We start from the raw sequence: 18250 nt of genomic DNA on the forward strand, positions 1-18250 counted from the left end.
ATATTCATTGTGAGTACACCAATATGTTTAAAGTTGCTTCTTCACTTCAAACTTACTATAGAACAGAGTTGTTTTTTTTTTTTTTAAGCAAAATAGTTAGCCTCTGATATGTGCCTGCCCTTGTTTGGATTACGTATTAAATTCACCCTTGACACAATTTACTATATTATTCTTGGAGTATCTAGCCAAGTTTGAAGTACACACTTCCTGCACAAAAGCTTAGTGTTTAGCTCTTGTACTGTCACAGTACTGTCACAGTAAAATAATTTGTGTGAAAACTTTTGCCCCACCATTTAGGTATTATTCAGAATTGATGGTGAGGAGTAAGGAGAGAAATCCACATGTTGGCCCTACTTTCTCTACACCAGTGTGTTCCATCTTCATTGTCATTCAAATTGCCTATTGAAAGCTCCTAAATTCAGACTACAACTAACTTAAAATGAATCTCTAGGGGTAGGACTCTAGATTTTAAATGCTCTCAAGTAACTCCAATACTAAATCTAAAATGAAAGTTACTACTTAAGTCCAATGCTTCTATAACTCAAGCAGATAACAATCATCTGTTAAGTATCTTAAAAATATTATGATGATAATTGAGGTTTCTGATTCAGTTGGTTAGGTGGAGTATTAAGGTTTAGTAAGTCCAACAACTTCCCAGATTTTGATATGGATTTATTCCAGGATCATACTTAACTAATTGTTCCCTTGGTTTTCCCTTCTGACTCTTCTATATGATAAGAATTACCTTTTCTTCAAAGTTCAGATTAATTCCCTTCTGACTATTTTCTATATGATAAGAATCTCCTTTCCTTTAAAGTTTAGATTAAGTCACCTTATGCTTATGAATATCACAAATAAATCAATCACAGTGAATATACACCTTAGTAATAAATAGCTACCTACTGAATTATGGCTCCCTTGCATTTTTCTTCATTATTTACTTTCTTATATCTTTTCTTCCCTCCCTTACTATTTAAAAAATCTTATTTTACATGTGTCTTTCATCACCTTCACAGTGATTTTTCTCTTGTATACTATAAAATGAAGATTATATAATCTTGTTGTTGTTGTTGTTGTTGTTGGGGGTTGAGCCACAACCAGTGGCACTCGGGGATTACTTCTGGCTCTGTTAGAATTCACTCCTGGCAGGCTCGAAGAACCATATGGGATACCTAGGATCAGATCTGGGTCTGTCTCATGCAAAACAAATATCCTACCCACTGTACTATTTATTGCTCCAGTCACAATTCTATAATTTATTGTTCTTCATCAAATTTCTTCTGCCCCTGGCTTTGTGTTGTCATCATGGAAAAGTTGTATCATTCATTGGGTGTATGATGCATCAATGGCTGGATAGAATAACTGTTGACAAATTTCATAGCAATTTTTTTTCTTCTATTATCTGGAACCTTTGGAAATCACTGAATTACTGGAGTTTACCATTTGCTTATTTATAGAATATAAGTCATCTTGACTAGTTCCTAAAGCTAAAAAACCATTTTGCAGTAAAAAGGTCATAAATTTCTCATTCAGTCTTTCATATACTGTGTTTACATACCAATGTATATCAATTCTGTAAGTGAGGTATTTGAGACAGTTTATCTAATTAATTTGAGTTTCATCAGCCTCATTTCTTTTATGACAATCAAAGTTCCTGCAGAGTTTAATTTTTAGTGAAGAAAAGAATGCTGGGAAAGTTCTTGGCAAAAGTCCTGGTATAGGCTATGTCTTCATAATTAACTATTTTTTTTAGCAAAAACCTTTAATTAAGAGATTGAAGCAGAAAGATAAACATATATTCAATATTATAGATATCTTTTAAAAGATTCTTTAATGTAGTTCTCTCATAGAATTTTTTTATCCTACATAAAACCATAAAACAGAATATAGATTATTTAAGTGCTGAACCTCATAGACTAAAAAAGACGAATTCCTTGGTGAAATATGCATGCTTTAAGGTGTGTATTTAATTTTAAAGATAACAGTAACTCTCATATGGCTATATTCTGTATCCTAGAAAAATGACTGGGAACAACAAATATACTGCCAAGAATTGATGCAGGAAGTGGGCTGATCAGAAGCATTAAGATTGTGGTTAATAAATTACTAGCTATGTGATCTCTGAACTTTTTTTTCAACTTTAGAATAAAGAATTAAAGTCCAAGGTGGCCCTTTGGTGTGAAACTCCTAAAACTACAGTTTCAAAGGCTGTCTCAACACGGTAAGGGACTTTTACTTCGCCCTCTGCTTTTATGTTCTTTTTGAAATTTTACAAACATTGACATGCATCACTCTTGAGAAATAGGATGAATACTTAGGACTTCATTTGTTTACAGTCTCTCAGTTTGTTAAGAATAGGAACTGTGTTGGACCAGAGCAATAGTATAGTAGGTAAGGTGTTTGCCTTTCATGTGGCTAACCCTGGTTAAATCCCTGGCATCCCAGATAGTCCCCTGAGCCCACCAAGAGTGATTCCTGAGTGCAGAGCTAGGAGTAACCCTTGAAGACCACTGAGTGTGATCCAAAAGACAAAACAAGTAAATAAAGGAATTGTATTGATTTGGTTTACCATTAAATCCTCAAAATCTAACAAACAAGTGAAGGAACAAATTTATACCTATATTTTCCTTCTTTATTGCCTTAAAACAAGCCTGATCTTGGCTTTATTGCTTTCTCCAAACAGACCATCTCCTCTATTGTCCTTGCTTTTTTATTTTCATATTTTCTGTGCCATTATGGGCATTTAAATCATAAATTATATCTATTTAAATTCTCATATCTGTATCTCAAATCAAATATGTCATAAATGTTGGAAATGTCAAGAGGGCAGGAGTAGTTTCTTGAGTTTGACTTTATTTTCTGCATTGCTAAGAACAAGTGTTCTCAATAACTACCTAATAATGAATGAATTAAGCAATGATAATGACCCACTAAAGCAATAGAAATGGTAGTTGAAACCATCAAAGTCACATTTTAATGTTGGCAGAATTTGAAGTGACATTTCATTAAAAAAGAAGATCCTGAACACAAATCTGATTTCCATAATTCCCTATAAAATGAACACTTAAAAAAACATAGTCTGTAATTACATGAATCATTTAAAAAGTGATTAAAAACTTACTGTTCCAGCAGCTTTTTAATTACCCAGTATAGTCCCACTAGAGCAGAAACCATTTTCTGGAACTGACTTCGGCATAGTGCCTGCGGTGGAGAATCAGGCCCACTATGTCTAAGCAATAGTCCAGAAATTCATATTCTTCAAAATTTTCTGCAACAGTGCTTCATTTTGTGATGTATAGAGGGACACTGAGAGACAACTATCAGGCATGAATCTTCCAATATCTTCAAACTCCCACATGATAAGTTTTCAGTTGTAGGGTCACTCATATTTCAGCTTTTAATCAAGAAGAGAAATTAGGGAAGCTAAGCAATTATACAGCGAATAAAGCATTTGCCTTGCACATGGCCTACCCGGGTTCTGTCCCCAGAATCCCATATGATCCCTTGAGCCTGTCAGAAGTGAATTCTGAGCACAGATCTCTGAGTGCAGCTGGGTATGGCCCCCTCAAAAAACAAAAAAGGAGAGTAATTAAGCCCCAGAAGTATTAAAGAAGTGAAGTGATCATAGTTAAAAGCAAGAGAAATAATATAATTTTGTGGAGTATGTAGAAAATTTAGCATAGGCAAATATGACTTCATAAGAGTTAATAAGATGGTCATTCTTTTTGTTGTTTTGGGAGCACACCTGGTTGTGCTCAGTGCTTATTTCTGGCTCTCCATTTAGGGATCACTCCTGGAAGTCTCAGAGAACCATACTGGGGGATCATGCTAGGGATCAAACCTTGTTGGCTCTGTGCAAGGCGAGCACTTTGCTTGCTGTACTATATCTCTGATTCCATTATACTTTTTGTTTCCCAACCAGCTATTGTTTCCCTAGTGTGTGAGAGATATTATAACCACTCTCAGTCTTTTTTAACTCTAAAGAAAATGAAGTATAAGTGAAGCGAAGAAGGGAGTGTGTCAGTACTATAATTATGGCAGCACTGGATACTTATATTGGTTGAGACAGAATGGTCCATGTTGAAGATAATCACTTTTGGCCAATATTTTAAATTTATTTTATTCTGGAGCCATACCTTACTATGCTTAGGGAATATTTTTGGCTCTGCACTTAGGGATCACTTCTTGTGTTCATCAGGGGATCTTACGTGGTACTACATAACAATTGTGTGCAAGGCAAGTACCTTATGCACAGTATTATTTGGCTCTGAGGCTAATTTTTTAGCTGCCATTAATTAACAGTTCATGATCTACTGGTTTTATTTTGTTGTTTTTTTTTTTGGTTTTGGGGCCACACCCATTTGATGCTCAGGGGTTACTCCTGGCTATGCGCTCAGAAATCGCCCCTGGCTTGGGGGGACCATATGGGACGCCGAACCAAGGTCCTTCCTTAGCTAGCGCCTGCAAGGCAGACACCTTACCTCTAGCGCCACCTTCCTGGCCCCGATCTACTGGTTTTAAAGACCTTTGCCCCTCTCAATGACTTGGGGAAAGTAAATTGAAGACATTTCTTGAAGTAATAGACTTTTGAAAATATAATCTTTGGTATGTGACTTTTTTGGATAGAAATTCCTGGATTGATATAATGAAATTTGGTCTGGTAGCTGCTTTGATTATGTAAATTGTGGTATGATTTGGTATCTTTAGATTATCTGATACACAGTGGTACTCTGAGGACATTAGAATATAAAAATCTTCTATAAGGTACCCGATGTACACTTAAAAATTAATCTTAACAGAGGCCAGAGTGGTGGCACAGTGGTAGGGCGTGTGCCTTGCATGTGGCTGAACTAGGACAGACTGTGGTTCGATCCCTCGGCATTCCATATGCCCCCCCCCCCCCAAGCCAGGAGTGATTTCTGAGTGCATAGTCAGGATTAACCTCTGAGCGTCACTGGGTGTGGCCCAAAAACCAACAAAAAATTAATCGTAACAAATCTTAAGTTACTTATAACTCATATATATATAAGTTATGTATACATATAACTTATATATATATATACTTATAACTTATATCTCTAGACTCTGAGGTAAACTTTATATTCCTCTGCATTAGAACATTAGATATTTCTTTCATTGATCAGAAGAAGTTGATCATGCTAGAGATAGGACATTACTAAACAACAATGACAACAGAACACACATATACATATACTGAGGTGTGTATATCGATGATTCTACATGCCTGTGTATGCACACACATTGAGTTTTAAACATTAGAAGCATACACAGCAAGAAGGTAAACTCAAGCTATGAGAAACCTAGGGATTTAATGCATACCAAGAGAATAGATTATTTGTTTCTCACTTCCAAGATGTTCGGGTGTACCCACCCCTTCACTGAGTGGAATGGCAAACATAGGCACACATTCTCTTGCTTTCTGCATTTTGTCTCAGTGTAGCTCGCTGAATGCATTATTCTACTATGTCTCTCGGGTAGAAGTGCTGCTGGGTTTTTGTCATTGTATGCTCTTTTCCACAGTGGATTGAGGACTGAAAACTCTTCCCCCTATTCAATGATGATCAAGCTACGGAAATGAATTGACTGGCTGATATATGAATGGGAAAGATCACTCTGTACATCTTATGTATTCCCTGAAACACTGCCTGAACTTAGATGTCAACATGGCTTGATGCCAGTATGTAAAGATAATTACTATGATAAGTAGTTTTCCAGGAAAATAACTTCAAAAAATATCAGAAGAATATATATATATTCAAAAAGGAGAAATCTTTTCTTCCAACATTTTTAAATGGATGAAGAAACCAGGTGTTTTCTCATGATAGGAGATGATTTTTGCTTACACTTAAAAGTCAAAATTTGAAATGTTTTTGTAATATTTTTCTGAAGAGACTGGGTAAGAAATATTAACTTTGACATTTTTATAGTGTTTTATGTTTATGCATACAAAGGGAAACTATATATATGAATAAATGATATATTTTAAAGTTCACCTCTGAATAATAAGACCTTACCATAATAAGTACATTGACTGACTCATTATTAGTGAGAGTTATACTTTATGAATCATGTACAGTGAAGTAGTTTCTTTTTGCTATTTCTCCAACCCACAAAACAGTTTAAAGGTTAGACTATTATCACTCTCACTAACTTTAGGAATCTGTGGGTCTTCAGTTGCTCTGGGATTGAACACTTGATGCTGGAGGTAACCCTTACATAAACAAACATCATGTACTTTATGACTCTGCCTTAGTGACTAATGTTTATTTTTGTTTTTCTAGTGCTCTACTATTTTATTATTGTTTTAAATTTATTTATTTAGATACCATGGCTATAAGGTTGTTTATAATACAGTTGTTTTTGTTCACAGTTACAAAGTTGTTCATGATTGAGTTTTAGTCATACAATGTACAACACCCTTCACCAGTGTATATTTCCCACCACCAATGTCCCCAGTTTCCTTCTCCTCTCCCCTCTGCCCACTCCTTTGCTTGCCTCTGAGAAAGACATTTTTTTTTCTCTCTTTTTTTCTCTCTCTTCCTGTTTTCCTTTTAGACACTCTGGTTTGTGTTATTGAGTGGTATTATGCCTATCAGTTTATCTCCTTTTAGCACTCAGTTCTTGTCGAGTGGTCATTTTCAACTACCATGATCAAAGTGGCCCCTTTTCTGCCTTAAGTGCACTCCCCCACTATTTGTGACAAGATTTCTGCTACAAAATGGTTTTCCTGACCCTCATCTCTATTGTCTCAATACTGTTACCATACTATCTTATTTTTTTATGGTATTTTTTTGGGGGGGTCACACCCAATCGCCCCTGGCAGGCACAGGGGACCATGTGGGATGCCAGGATTTGAACCACCATCCTTCTGCATGAAAGGCAAGCGCCTTGCCTCCGTGCTATCTCTCCGGCCCCACTATCTTATTTTTATATCTCATAAATAGGTGTAATTACTCGATGAGTGACTTACTTTTCTTTATATTCAATTATGTAGGTCAAATATTGACAAAGAAGAAAGAAAATATTGTCAGCTATTTGTTTCCATGAATTACACACACACATACACACACACACACACACACAAAACACATAAATATACACAAAAAATGTGTTCAAAACAGTAGTAGCTGCTAACTTTAGGCAGAAAGTTATTTTGGGTGATTTGAATTTTGGTTTTTATTTTTAATTTTTTTGGGGATGCCACATCCAGTAGTGCCCAGGGTTTATTTTAGGATTTCTGAGAATCACTCTCAGAGAGCCTAGGCATCATATGAAATTCTGGGTAATGAACCCAGGTCATCCTTGTTCAATAAGACATTACCCACTATCGTATTGCTTTGGCTTCTTCAACCAGAAAGATTTGAATGCTTAAAATAATAATTATATAACAGGGGCTTTGGTGCTTATACATGCCTTTATTGCAGGTAGAATTTGTGACTGCTGTAAATAGTACCAAACTCTAACTTGTAGAAATGTAAACATACTCAGGAAATGGAACATGTTTCAGGTGAATCATTGATTTGGAATCATTGATTATAAATAAATATGGGATACTTTCATCATTCTAAAGAAAAATTACCTTTAGGGTTTTTTGTTTTGGTTTGGTTTTTGGGCCACATCCGGCGGTGCTCAGGGGTTTCTCCTGGCTGTCTGCTCAGAAATAGCTCCTGGCAGGCACGGGGGACCATATAGGACACCGGGATTTGAGCCAACCACCTTTGGTCCTGGATCGGCTGCTTGCAAGGCAAACGCTGCTGTGCTATCTCTCCGGGCCCACCTTTAGGTTTCTGATCTTCCTATCTGCTGTAAACCTAAAAATTTTTCTCCAGAAAGATGTTTCAAGCTTTACAATGTTGTACATTAATATTACTATTGTCTATGAACTATTGAAATACAATTAGCTATTAAATTAAAGCATCTATAAATTTATTAAAGTACCATATTACTTAAATGCTGTGTAACTGGATTTTTTGCTTTATGTTTTATTGCTTATTAGTTTTTAAGGAACAGAATCTAATAGTGTTTAAGGCAGCTGGCTTTGATAAGTAATAATTTTAAGGTTATTTTTCCTGTGTCAATTACTTTAATCCTCCCAACAACCCTCCAAAGCAGATCATCTTATTATGATTTCCAAGTACAGAGTGGATACTGTAATTGGTTGTTATTTGCTTATCTGATAATGGTGGAACAAGCACTTCAGTCTTTTGATATGGCTATTGATCTATCTACCATCTCCTTACTTGGCATTTAATGTGCTATTTCCTGTCTATTAAAACACTCCTTTGACAGTTTAATTAAAAATTTCCCTGATAGGTCTCTGCATTATCCTGTTAAAATCAGAAGCCAAAATAAAGGGGGAAAAGAAAGAAAAAGAACTCAGACCTCTTTTTAATGTCATGCACAAAAATCAAATTAGATTAAAAACCTTGATATCATAATCCATAATCTACATAATTCATAATCTACATAGAAGAAAGCGAAGACAGAACTCTCCAGATATTGAAGCTAAAGACATCTTCAAGGATGAAATACTAATGACCAAGCTAGTGGAATCAAACATAGACAAATGGTACTACATTAAATAAGAAACTTCTATATCTCAAAGGAAAAGATTACCAGTATACAAAAATTGCCCATGAAATGGAAAAGATCATATATCCACTACTCATATGATAAGAGGTCAATATCTGGGGCCGGAGAGATAGAATGGAGGCAAGGCATTTGCCTTGCATGCAGAAGGACGGTGGTTCGAATCCGGGCATACCGTATGGTCCCCAGAGCCTGCCAGGAGCGATTTTTGAGCATAGAGCAAGGAGTAAGCTCTGAGTGGTGCCAGCTGTAACCCCCCCCAAAACAAAACAAAACAAAACAAACAAACAAAATAAAAAAAGAGGTCAATATCTAAGATATATAAGGCACTGGTAGAGCTTAACAAGAAAAAGTATTCAATCCTATCAAAAATGTGGGGAAGAGATGAACATTCCCTCAAAAATGAAATATAGATTGCCAAAGAGCACAAGAAAAATGTTCCACATTATTAGTTATTAAGGAGATGTAAATGAAAACAATAATGAGATATCTCCTTATACCACAGAGACTGGCACACAAAGAACAAGAACATTCACATTCAGTGCTGGTGCAGATATGAGGAGGAAGGGACTTTTGCTGGTGGGAATGTAAACTGGTCCAGCTTTTTTGGAAAACAGTAAGGACATTTATCAAAAAACTAGCTTCCATATGACCTATCAAAACCATCCTGGGATACTAAAGAGCTCCAAGGACACAAGTTAGAAAAGGAACCTTGCACACCTATGTTCATTACAGCACTGTTCACAATAGACAGAATCTGGAAACAACCTAATGAGAACAGATGAGTGGATAAAGAAACCATGTATATCTAAACAAAGGAATTCTCTTCAGCTATTAGAATAAAAGAAGTTATGAAATCTACTTGCATTTGGATGGACATTGATATGGAGAGAATTATGCTAAGTGAAATGAATCAGAGGGAGAGGAACAGACATAAAATGATCACACTCACTTGTGGGATATGTATAAAAACAACATAGTTTGGCAATAATACTGAAAGGACAATAAAGATGAGGGACAGAAGAACTGGGTTCTTGGTAGGAAGCTTGCCATAAAGTGTGTAGTTAGGATAAAGAAGGGACCACTGCAACAATGAGTTGGAAATGATCACTCTGGACAAGAACTGGGTACTGAATGGAGGTAAAGTTGTATGCATGATATCCCTTTAGTAACATTTCAAATCACAATGCCTAAAGGAAAAAAGGAAGAGAGAGAAATAGAGATAATAAAGATTTCTGCCATAGCGAAAGGCTGGGGGAAAAAAGGTTGTAGAAGGAAAACTGGACATTGATGGTGGGAAATGTACACTGGTGAAAAGATGGGTGTTGGAACATTGTATGACTACAGTTCAATCATGAACAACTTTGCAAGGGTATATTATGATGATTCAACTTTTAAAACCATTAATAAAAGAACCAACCACTACCCACAAAAAAGGAAGTAAATATTTTGCTGAGATGAATTGACTTTTCACCTGTTGAACCACTCTTATGCAAAATTAGTTAAGAAAAGTTTCCCTGATAAGAATCTAATGATTTTATGTTTATTGTTTTTATAACTCTGCTACCTTGAGGACTTTTGGTAGAATATTTTTGGCACATTTGTTGGGAAATTAGGTCACAAACTCAGCATTAAACATTTGTAATTAGTAGGAAAGTTCACCATTCACTTAATGATCTCTTAGTTTCCTTTAAAATCATCATGCCATATAATAATATGAAACTTTGAATGGCCTCATGTAGTACACCTATAAACCTAAGGGATTTTCATCAGACCAATGTGCGACAAAATTATGTTAGTGAAGTAGAAAGTTTAAAGAAATTTTCTTAGAGAAATGTGAGAACCAAGGCCCGAGCCATGCTACAGCAGTATGGCATTTGCCTTGCATGCAGCTGACCCAGGAGAAACGCCTGAGCACCACTGGATGTGGCCCAAAAACAAACAAGCAAACAAACAAAAAACAAAAACGAGAAATGAGAGGGAAAGAGAGTTGTATGTATTCAAGAGAAAGCACTGGTTTCTTCAACAGCATGTGGCCCAAAAGCAGAATAATGTAAATTTAAAAGTCTATGACACTGCTGTATTTCTCACAGTCCAAATTAACAAAATAATCTACTATGTTTTAATTCTAAATTTGAAAAAAAATTTAACATTGCAAAATTGACAACATATGCACTTCTAAAATTTCTTTCTAGTTCTTCACATGAAAAGTATATCCTTTCCTCTGATCTAGAAACAATAAACTCATCACTGTTGAGGCAAATTTATCTATAACTGAAAATTTCTTCAATTAATAAAATAATCATTAGAACTCTTTTTTCTCCCTTCCTTTCTTCTTTCATTCTTCCTTTTTATTAGTTTTTGAATGGACTTACTAAGGATAAAATAAATATTTAAACAATCATATCTAATCTTTTTTGTTATTAAAGTACATACTCACAAGTGATTAAATTTTAGTATAATTATAGAAGTTAGGATTCAATGTAAGACTTTTGATATGAAAATCAATTGCTATTATAAAGTTAAGATAATAAAGAAAAAGTGTGTGATCATTTTGATAAACAAAACTTACCTAACAAAATTCAAAACTTGTTCCTGATAAAAATTTAGGAGTAATGCTTGGTCTTCCTGATAAATAACATTTATAAGAAAAGAATTGTTATTGTAACTCCTGGTAAAAAAAAGTAATAATTCCTTTCTGGCTAATATCAGGGACAAGATAAATATGTCTACTTTTAGCACTTAAGCATTGTATTGGAGAAATATGGCCAAAATAGTGACAGAAAGACTAATTAAAACAAAAATCTCTCTTTTTTATTTAATTTTCATATAATTATTGATGTAGAGAATATTGATAAAATTTTTCAAAAATATTAATAAAAGATAATAAGGTAAAAATTAAAAGGTTAAACTATGAAACCTGGGACCATGAGATAGTATAGTCTGTAGGGCACTTTTTTTGTATATAATGAACACAATTTCAATCCCTGGCATCCCATATAGTCCCCTGAGTTGTGTCAGGAGTGATCCCTAAGTATAGAGCCTAGGATAAGCTCTGAACTGTGCTGGAGGTGACCCCCACAAATAAAAATGAAATATAAACAACAACAACAACAACAAAAAAAAAAAAAACAGGGACTGGAAAAGTAGCTCAATGGACTGAGTGCATATTTTATAGGCAGGAACAGCCAGGATAGTCCCCCAAGCATTTCAGGGAATTAGCTCAGTGCATAGCGAGTAATGGCCCAAAGGCCAATATAAAATGAAAAGAAAGTTAAACTGGTCCTTTAAAAATGATCAAAATCAACATATTTTCAATGTGACTTTTAAGAAAAGATAAACACAGCTATAATAAATAGAAATAATTCCAGCAGATGGACTCAAGGGTATTTAATGGGGGAAGAAAAATGTTCCAAATGGTATCAGAAATACTAGAAATGTTTACATGAGAAATAATGAACATCAGTTCTTTCTTCACATGATAAGCAATAATTCATTAAAATGGGCAATATGCCAATATGGTGGAAAATATCCTAGCATCAATTATTACAATATACTTTAGTATGTTACATACAAGACACTAAAACTAAAATTTCTAGGAAAAAGCAGTTTGTTATCTTTACCAGTTTACTTCTCTTCTTCCTTAGCATGATCAACAAAATGTAGGAGCAAAATGATTGGAGAGTCCTTTCACAAAATAAGATATATATACAAACTACACATACTTAATATTTTGCTATTAGGTAAATATTAAAATCATAGAAGGATGCCTCATAATTGTATAAATGGGTCCAGGTAAAGGCAATCACAGTCTTAAAAATTTGTCTATACTGAGTTTGGAGCAATTGACTTCTCATATCCACAGGTAAATATTCAAAAATGTTACTACTATTTTCCTTGTTTGTTTCTTTTGATTTATTTTGGGCCATTTTCAGTTGTGTTCAGGCTTTAATTCCAGGCTTTTCATTCAGGGATCACTTCAGGAGATGCTTGTAGAACCATATGGAATCCTAGGGATCAAAACTGGGTCAGCCATCAAAAATTCAAGGTAAACATCTTATCTGATGTGTTATCTCTTGCCCTGCTAACACTATTTTGAAAAATATAAAAATAAACAGGCAACATCTTAAAGTTAAATATGTCTCCCTTATGACCTATACATTCCATTTATCGATTTCACAGATAAGATATAATATAATAGCTTCACATAAATATTCAGGAGGAGGGAGATTTGGGACATTGGTGATGGGAATGTTGCACTGGTGATGGGTGGTGTTCTTTACATGACTGAAACCCAAATACAATCATGTATGTAATAAAGTTGGTTAAATAAAAAATATAGTTTTTAAAAAGAAAAAAAAGATTCACACATGAATTCTTAAGTCACCTTTATTTGTACCAGCCAAATCAAAATACAAATACTGATTAAAATAAGTATGTCAGTAGGGCCTGAGTGATAGAAAGGGCTAAAATGCTTTCCTTGTATCCAACTGACCCTGGTTCAAACCCCAGGCACCACATTTGGTTCTCCTAGGCAATGCCAGGATAACTCCAGAGCACAGAGACAGGAATAGTTTATGAGCACTGCTAGGTATGCCCATCTCCAAAGGAATAAGTGAACACAGTATAGTCAAGTATTGGAATACAATTGCATAATAAACAAACCACAGTCAAATACTATATACACTTCAATGAATAAGTTTACTTAGTGAAAGGGTGAAAGGGATCAGTGGTATCATGGTATCATGGATATGCCCCATGACATTAATCAAATTGTATGATTTATGGAGGTAAAGATATAGTACAAGGTTAAGGCATGTGCCTTGAGTGCAACCAATTTCTGCTTGATCCTTGCACTGCAGAGTCTCCTAAGCATCACTAGGTAGTCTCTCAGAAGCCCCCATGCACTGCCAGGTGTGATTCTAGAGGCCCCTGGAAAGGGTGTGGTGACCTGGATAGTTTCCAACAATCTGGATCTGAATATCACTGTATCCTTGAATATAGTATTCAAAGCTTTGAATCAGGGACAGGCCCTGGAACTACTGAGCACCTTTTGGAATGTCCCTCAAATAAATAATAATAACATGTGCAACTTTAATATTTGCTTCATAAAGTATCAATAACATTTTAGTTTACCACTGTTATTCTAAATCAACATGGCAATTTTGAATACAGGAGTCAATCATTTCTTTCAACAAATATTTATGGGTTCATTCTACTTGTAAGACACTGTTCTAGATGCCAGGACTAATAACTATCTAGTTTTATGAAAATACATTCCATTATTATGCATAGAGTATAATCTCAGAAACATTCTATGAACTGTGAAGGAAAATAAGGCAAAAAACAGGGCTTGGGATTTACTTGGGTTGCAAGACTATGGTTGCAATAGAAAAATCAATTGGGTTAGCAGTTCAGTTAAGGTACCTATAAAATGGACATTTAATTTGGATAGTAATTTTAAATTAGATCTCTCTCTGAAGGTAACATTTGACCAAAGATAGGAAGAATGTTGGGTAAGTGACCAGAAGTGTTTCAAAATGGAAATGGGTCCAGGTAAATGCAATCACAGGCTATGCAAACCCGTTTGGTAGTTGTGTCTAAATGAGTTATTCTCTCAGAGATCTGACTGATGGTCTAAATCTAGCAGCATTCTAAGAATCAAATTACTATCACAGGTTTCTAGAACCTATCACATACTAGATATTAGCCAAGGGATTAATTATTAGTGGATTGGTTTCCTAAATAATAGCACAAATCACTAAATGAACTTCTCAGAGAACAGCAGTGTTCATGCTCTTGTTACAGCTATTCTTTCTATATAAGTAGGAATCCATGTTAAAAAAAAACAAAAAACCTCTTTGGTCTAGAGAATTGTGAACAAAATAAACAACATGCAGTTTTAAGAAGATGATCCTATTATTACATGCCATGACATTCAAATGGTTTTATTTTTTTCTCTATGTGGAACATTTTGAGACCACTTGAAAGTTCCAAGAAACCACTAAGAAAGGCAAATTCTAGTGACTTACCTTGAATCATTTCAGATGAATCCAAGGGGCAGAATACTTTGGCTATGTGAAATCCACTACTGCTACCAAGAGGAAAGTCCAGATAACAGTTCCAAAAACTGACTTGCTTGCAGTGGGAGAGTTGTTTGTCTCTATATGGAAAGCATTATTATTTTGGAAAAGGCTATCTACAGAGCATATGGTGGGAGAGTGACTGGGAGCAAAGCAGCTTTGCAAATGAACTTCACAAAGAATATCATGAGGTCATGAATTGGCCTTGAGCATTGATCCTTTCACCAGGCCATGAGTAAAGCAGATATCCATTCCTTGCCTCAACATCTCGTTATGGGGAAGAAGTAACTTCTACGTGGAGATGGTTATGTACCGTGAACCATTGTTAAGATGTTAATTGCTAATTTAATAAATGTATTATTCAAAATTATTAGAAAATGTTCTTAGAAATTCTAGTTATTAAATATAAAACAAATAAGAAGGTCTGGAGAGATGAATGAAAATTGTTGGGCTGAATCTAAATCACTTATTTCTCATTTCCTAATGGAGACATCTTGAAATGTGCCACTAGTTCCATGTTGATGCACATGGAATGTTCTTCTTTTCCCCATGTTCGTCCCAGAAATAAGGTTGTCTTCAGGATACAGTATACTTAATAAAAATGAATTTTTATTTGAAAAGTGTGCAGAAGCAATATTTGAAGTACAGTTCTCAATCATGATATTTAAACCCCAAACACCACAAAATCATTGGATGCTATAATTTCTAAAAACACTAGAACTTTGGTACAAGAAAAGAATGTCTTGACAGTGTTTGCCAGACACCCCAGTTCATTCAGGGGCACATAGAATGAAGGTTTCATGTTTAATGTTTCAGGTTACATTTACAGCACTAACAAAACAGCAATGTGGATGACAGACAAAACAATCAAACGTGCTTAGGATAAAATCACTTAAAATATCAGAATACAGTGCAGCACTTGATTGAGTGTTAAATTTGAACTCTGTATAACTTTGACACATAAAGCTAGATTACTTCCTTTTCTTAAATAATTTCAGATACAGTTTTTAAAATTAAGAGTCTGGACACAACAGTCCTACTTGTACAAAAGGGATTTTTGACCCAAGTTTTACTATTCTGTTTAGAATATACATTTAATATACTGTCTTGAAAGAAAAACAAATGACATACAAAATGAAACAACTTATTTTTGCCAATCATTTGACATATATTAAATGTTGTCCAGTCAAATACTATGATTTCAAGTTGATTATATTCTTTTAAACCTTTTAAGATTTCTACCAAAATTAGTGTTCAATTCTCACTATGACACTTCTTTTCACAAGTGATTTAAATATGACTATGATTTTTAATAAATTCTTAGCTTACAATTCGTATCTGTTTATGAAGTAGCACATGATTTACAAACCAATTTTTTACATATTTTTTCTTTGAGCTTGGCAATGACCTTATTGGGCACTGAAAGGCTTAAAAAGTCCAAATTAGAGAAAGCCACTAAGATATTTGGTAAAATATCTTTGGTCTCTTAATTGTTCTTTCTATTTACAGTATTTCTACAATACAAGCTTTCTCTCCTGGAGCATTTGGCAAATTCCTGGAGAATAGAAGAGTAAAAATAAGCATGTTTTAATACTTTGCTAAACTATTTTTGTGTGCCAATAGACTTATTCACTGGTTAAATAAGGGATCTGTTAGGTTAAAGACAGGCTCATAAAGAACTTGCTAATTTGATACTTGAATGCTGATGACTGAAGGATATTCATCATGACTTCTATGACCCTCTGGGAAAAATAAAAGGAGCCAAGAAACAAACTGAAATGACCCAATACAATGACAACTCCTTTGTGTATTTCTCACCCTAATGACACCTTTTATATAATTCCACTATTTTGGTCTAATTCTTTTGTTCTGTTTCTATATAGTTTGAAGAAATAGTGTCTATTTTTTCTCTCTATATAAAATTATTTCTATATATTTTCTAATTCATAGATTAAACTTGGCAAACATAACACTGCCCAGAAACTTGATGCTATCCCAGGAAAAATTCCTCAAAAAGAAATTTATGAGAAAAATTTATCTAATAGCATAAATACAATTTTTCTATTACCCCAATTTTGATGTTGTATTTGGTGTTTCTATAATTTATATAATTTATTAGCTTTATTTTAAATGTATAAACTTCCATTTAGTAAATAAAAAATAATGGGAATGATACAATGATACTTGACATGAATCATTTCAAGTTACAAAAATCACTTCCCTTAATAAATATTTTTGGTTTTTATTCCTGGTTCTGTGCTCAGAAATAACTCCTGGCAGGCTTGGGGGGACCATTTGGGATGCTGGGATTGAACATCAGTTGGCATGTGCTAGGCAAACATCCATTGTGCTATCTCTCTAGTCCCAATCATTCTTTTTTATTTTTCTACCTAAAAATAAATCTTGTTCTGCCTTTGATAAGAACTCTATTTAGACAACTTATAACAATTCTATAGTTCTTGCTTACGAATTCCTTTGTGGTCAGTTTCCAACCAAAATTCTAAGGTAATTTATAAAATTCCCTATATGTTTAGCAATGAGTTTTTCAGTTATATTTTATAAGATAAAAATCTTCATGGTTTTATAAAATATTGAAATATTATCATCTCAGATAATATTCTACAATTATATTCCATATTTAAGAATGCAACACTTCCCATATATGTTTATATATATTGTACAAAGATCAAGAAGAAAATAGAACATATTGTTAATTCTTCCATACTATTCCTGATATAATAGCATTTGTCATTTTTAAAAATGACGAATTTTTTCCTAAAATATTTCAAATATTTGCTTTTAAGTCTGGTAGTAGATGATGAAAGACAACTTTTCTGTCAGTTTGGTTAATATCAGTATTCAGATATTTCTTTTAAAGAGTATTTTAGGAAGCCAAAACTTCAATTTTATTTTTAACAGTTAAGGTTTTAGATTTATGTTGAAAGTGTCTGTGACACACACCAAAAAGCATATACATCCCTCTTTAAAGTGACTAGATATAGAATGGTGAACAATCTTAGAATAAGGTTCTGGGCTTTATATTATCTTCAACTATGGACAGTAGCTATTATACATACTGTTTCACTTTAATTTCTATATTTACTCCGGTATTGAAAATACATTTAAACTTCATAAAACTTACTGATTCCTAGTGGAATCTATTTAAATTTTAAGGAATGTTTATTTATTTGGTAACATAGTTATTTCCTCTGTGATCAAATTCTCTCCCTGTGAGACCATAAAGCTCTTGTTCAATGAAGAAAAAAAAAACTTACTAGCATTACAACAAAGACACCACTGATATATACAATGGCCCATCTGGTTAAAAACAACAGATAAACTATTTGCTGTATAAAACGCTGGTTCTTTGAGGCAGAGGGCTCACATCTGGTATTGTTCAGGAGTTACTTGACTTCATGCTCAGGAATCACTCCTAACAGGCTCATATAGGATGCTGGGTTGACCAACCCAGGTTTATCACAGACCAGGTAACCAGGTAAGTCCCCTACTTGCTGTATTATTATTCTGGCCCTAAAGTTTTAGTTTTCTTTGAAATA

General features: G+C 34.2%; 1 protein-coding gene across 1 annotated transcript in view; it reads left to right on the top strand.

Moving 5' to 3' along the window:
- The window catches only part of CCDC68 (coiled-coil domain containing 68), a 30140-nt gene extending 24541 nt beyond the window's left edge, over positions 1–5599 (top strand). The window contains exons 9-10 of the mRNA XM_049782156.1: positions 2145–2221; positions 5542–5599. Coding sequence (XP_049638113.1) covers positions 2145–2221; positions 5542–5599 — 135 coding nt within the window. The remainder of the gene's footprint in view (positions 1–2144; positions 2222–5541) is intronic.
- The last annotated feature ends 12651 nt before the right edge of the window (positions 5600–18250 follow it).

This window comes from Suncus etruscus, chromosome 10 (assembly GCF_024139225.1).
Source record: "Suncus etruscus isolate mSunEtr1 chromosome 10, mSunEtr1.pri.cur, whole genome shotgun sequence".
Lineage (NCBI taxonomy): Eukaryota > Metazoa > Chordata > Mammalia > Eulipotyphla > Soricidae > Suncus > Suncus etruscus.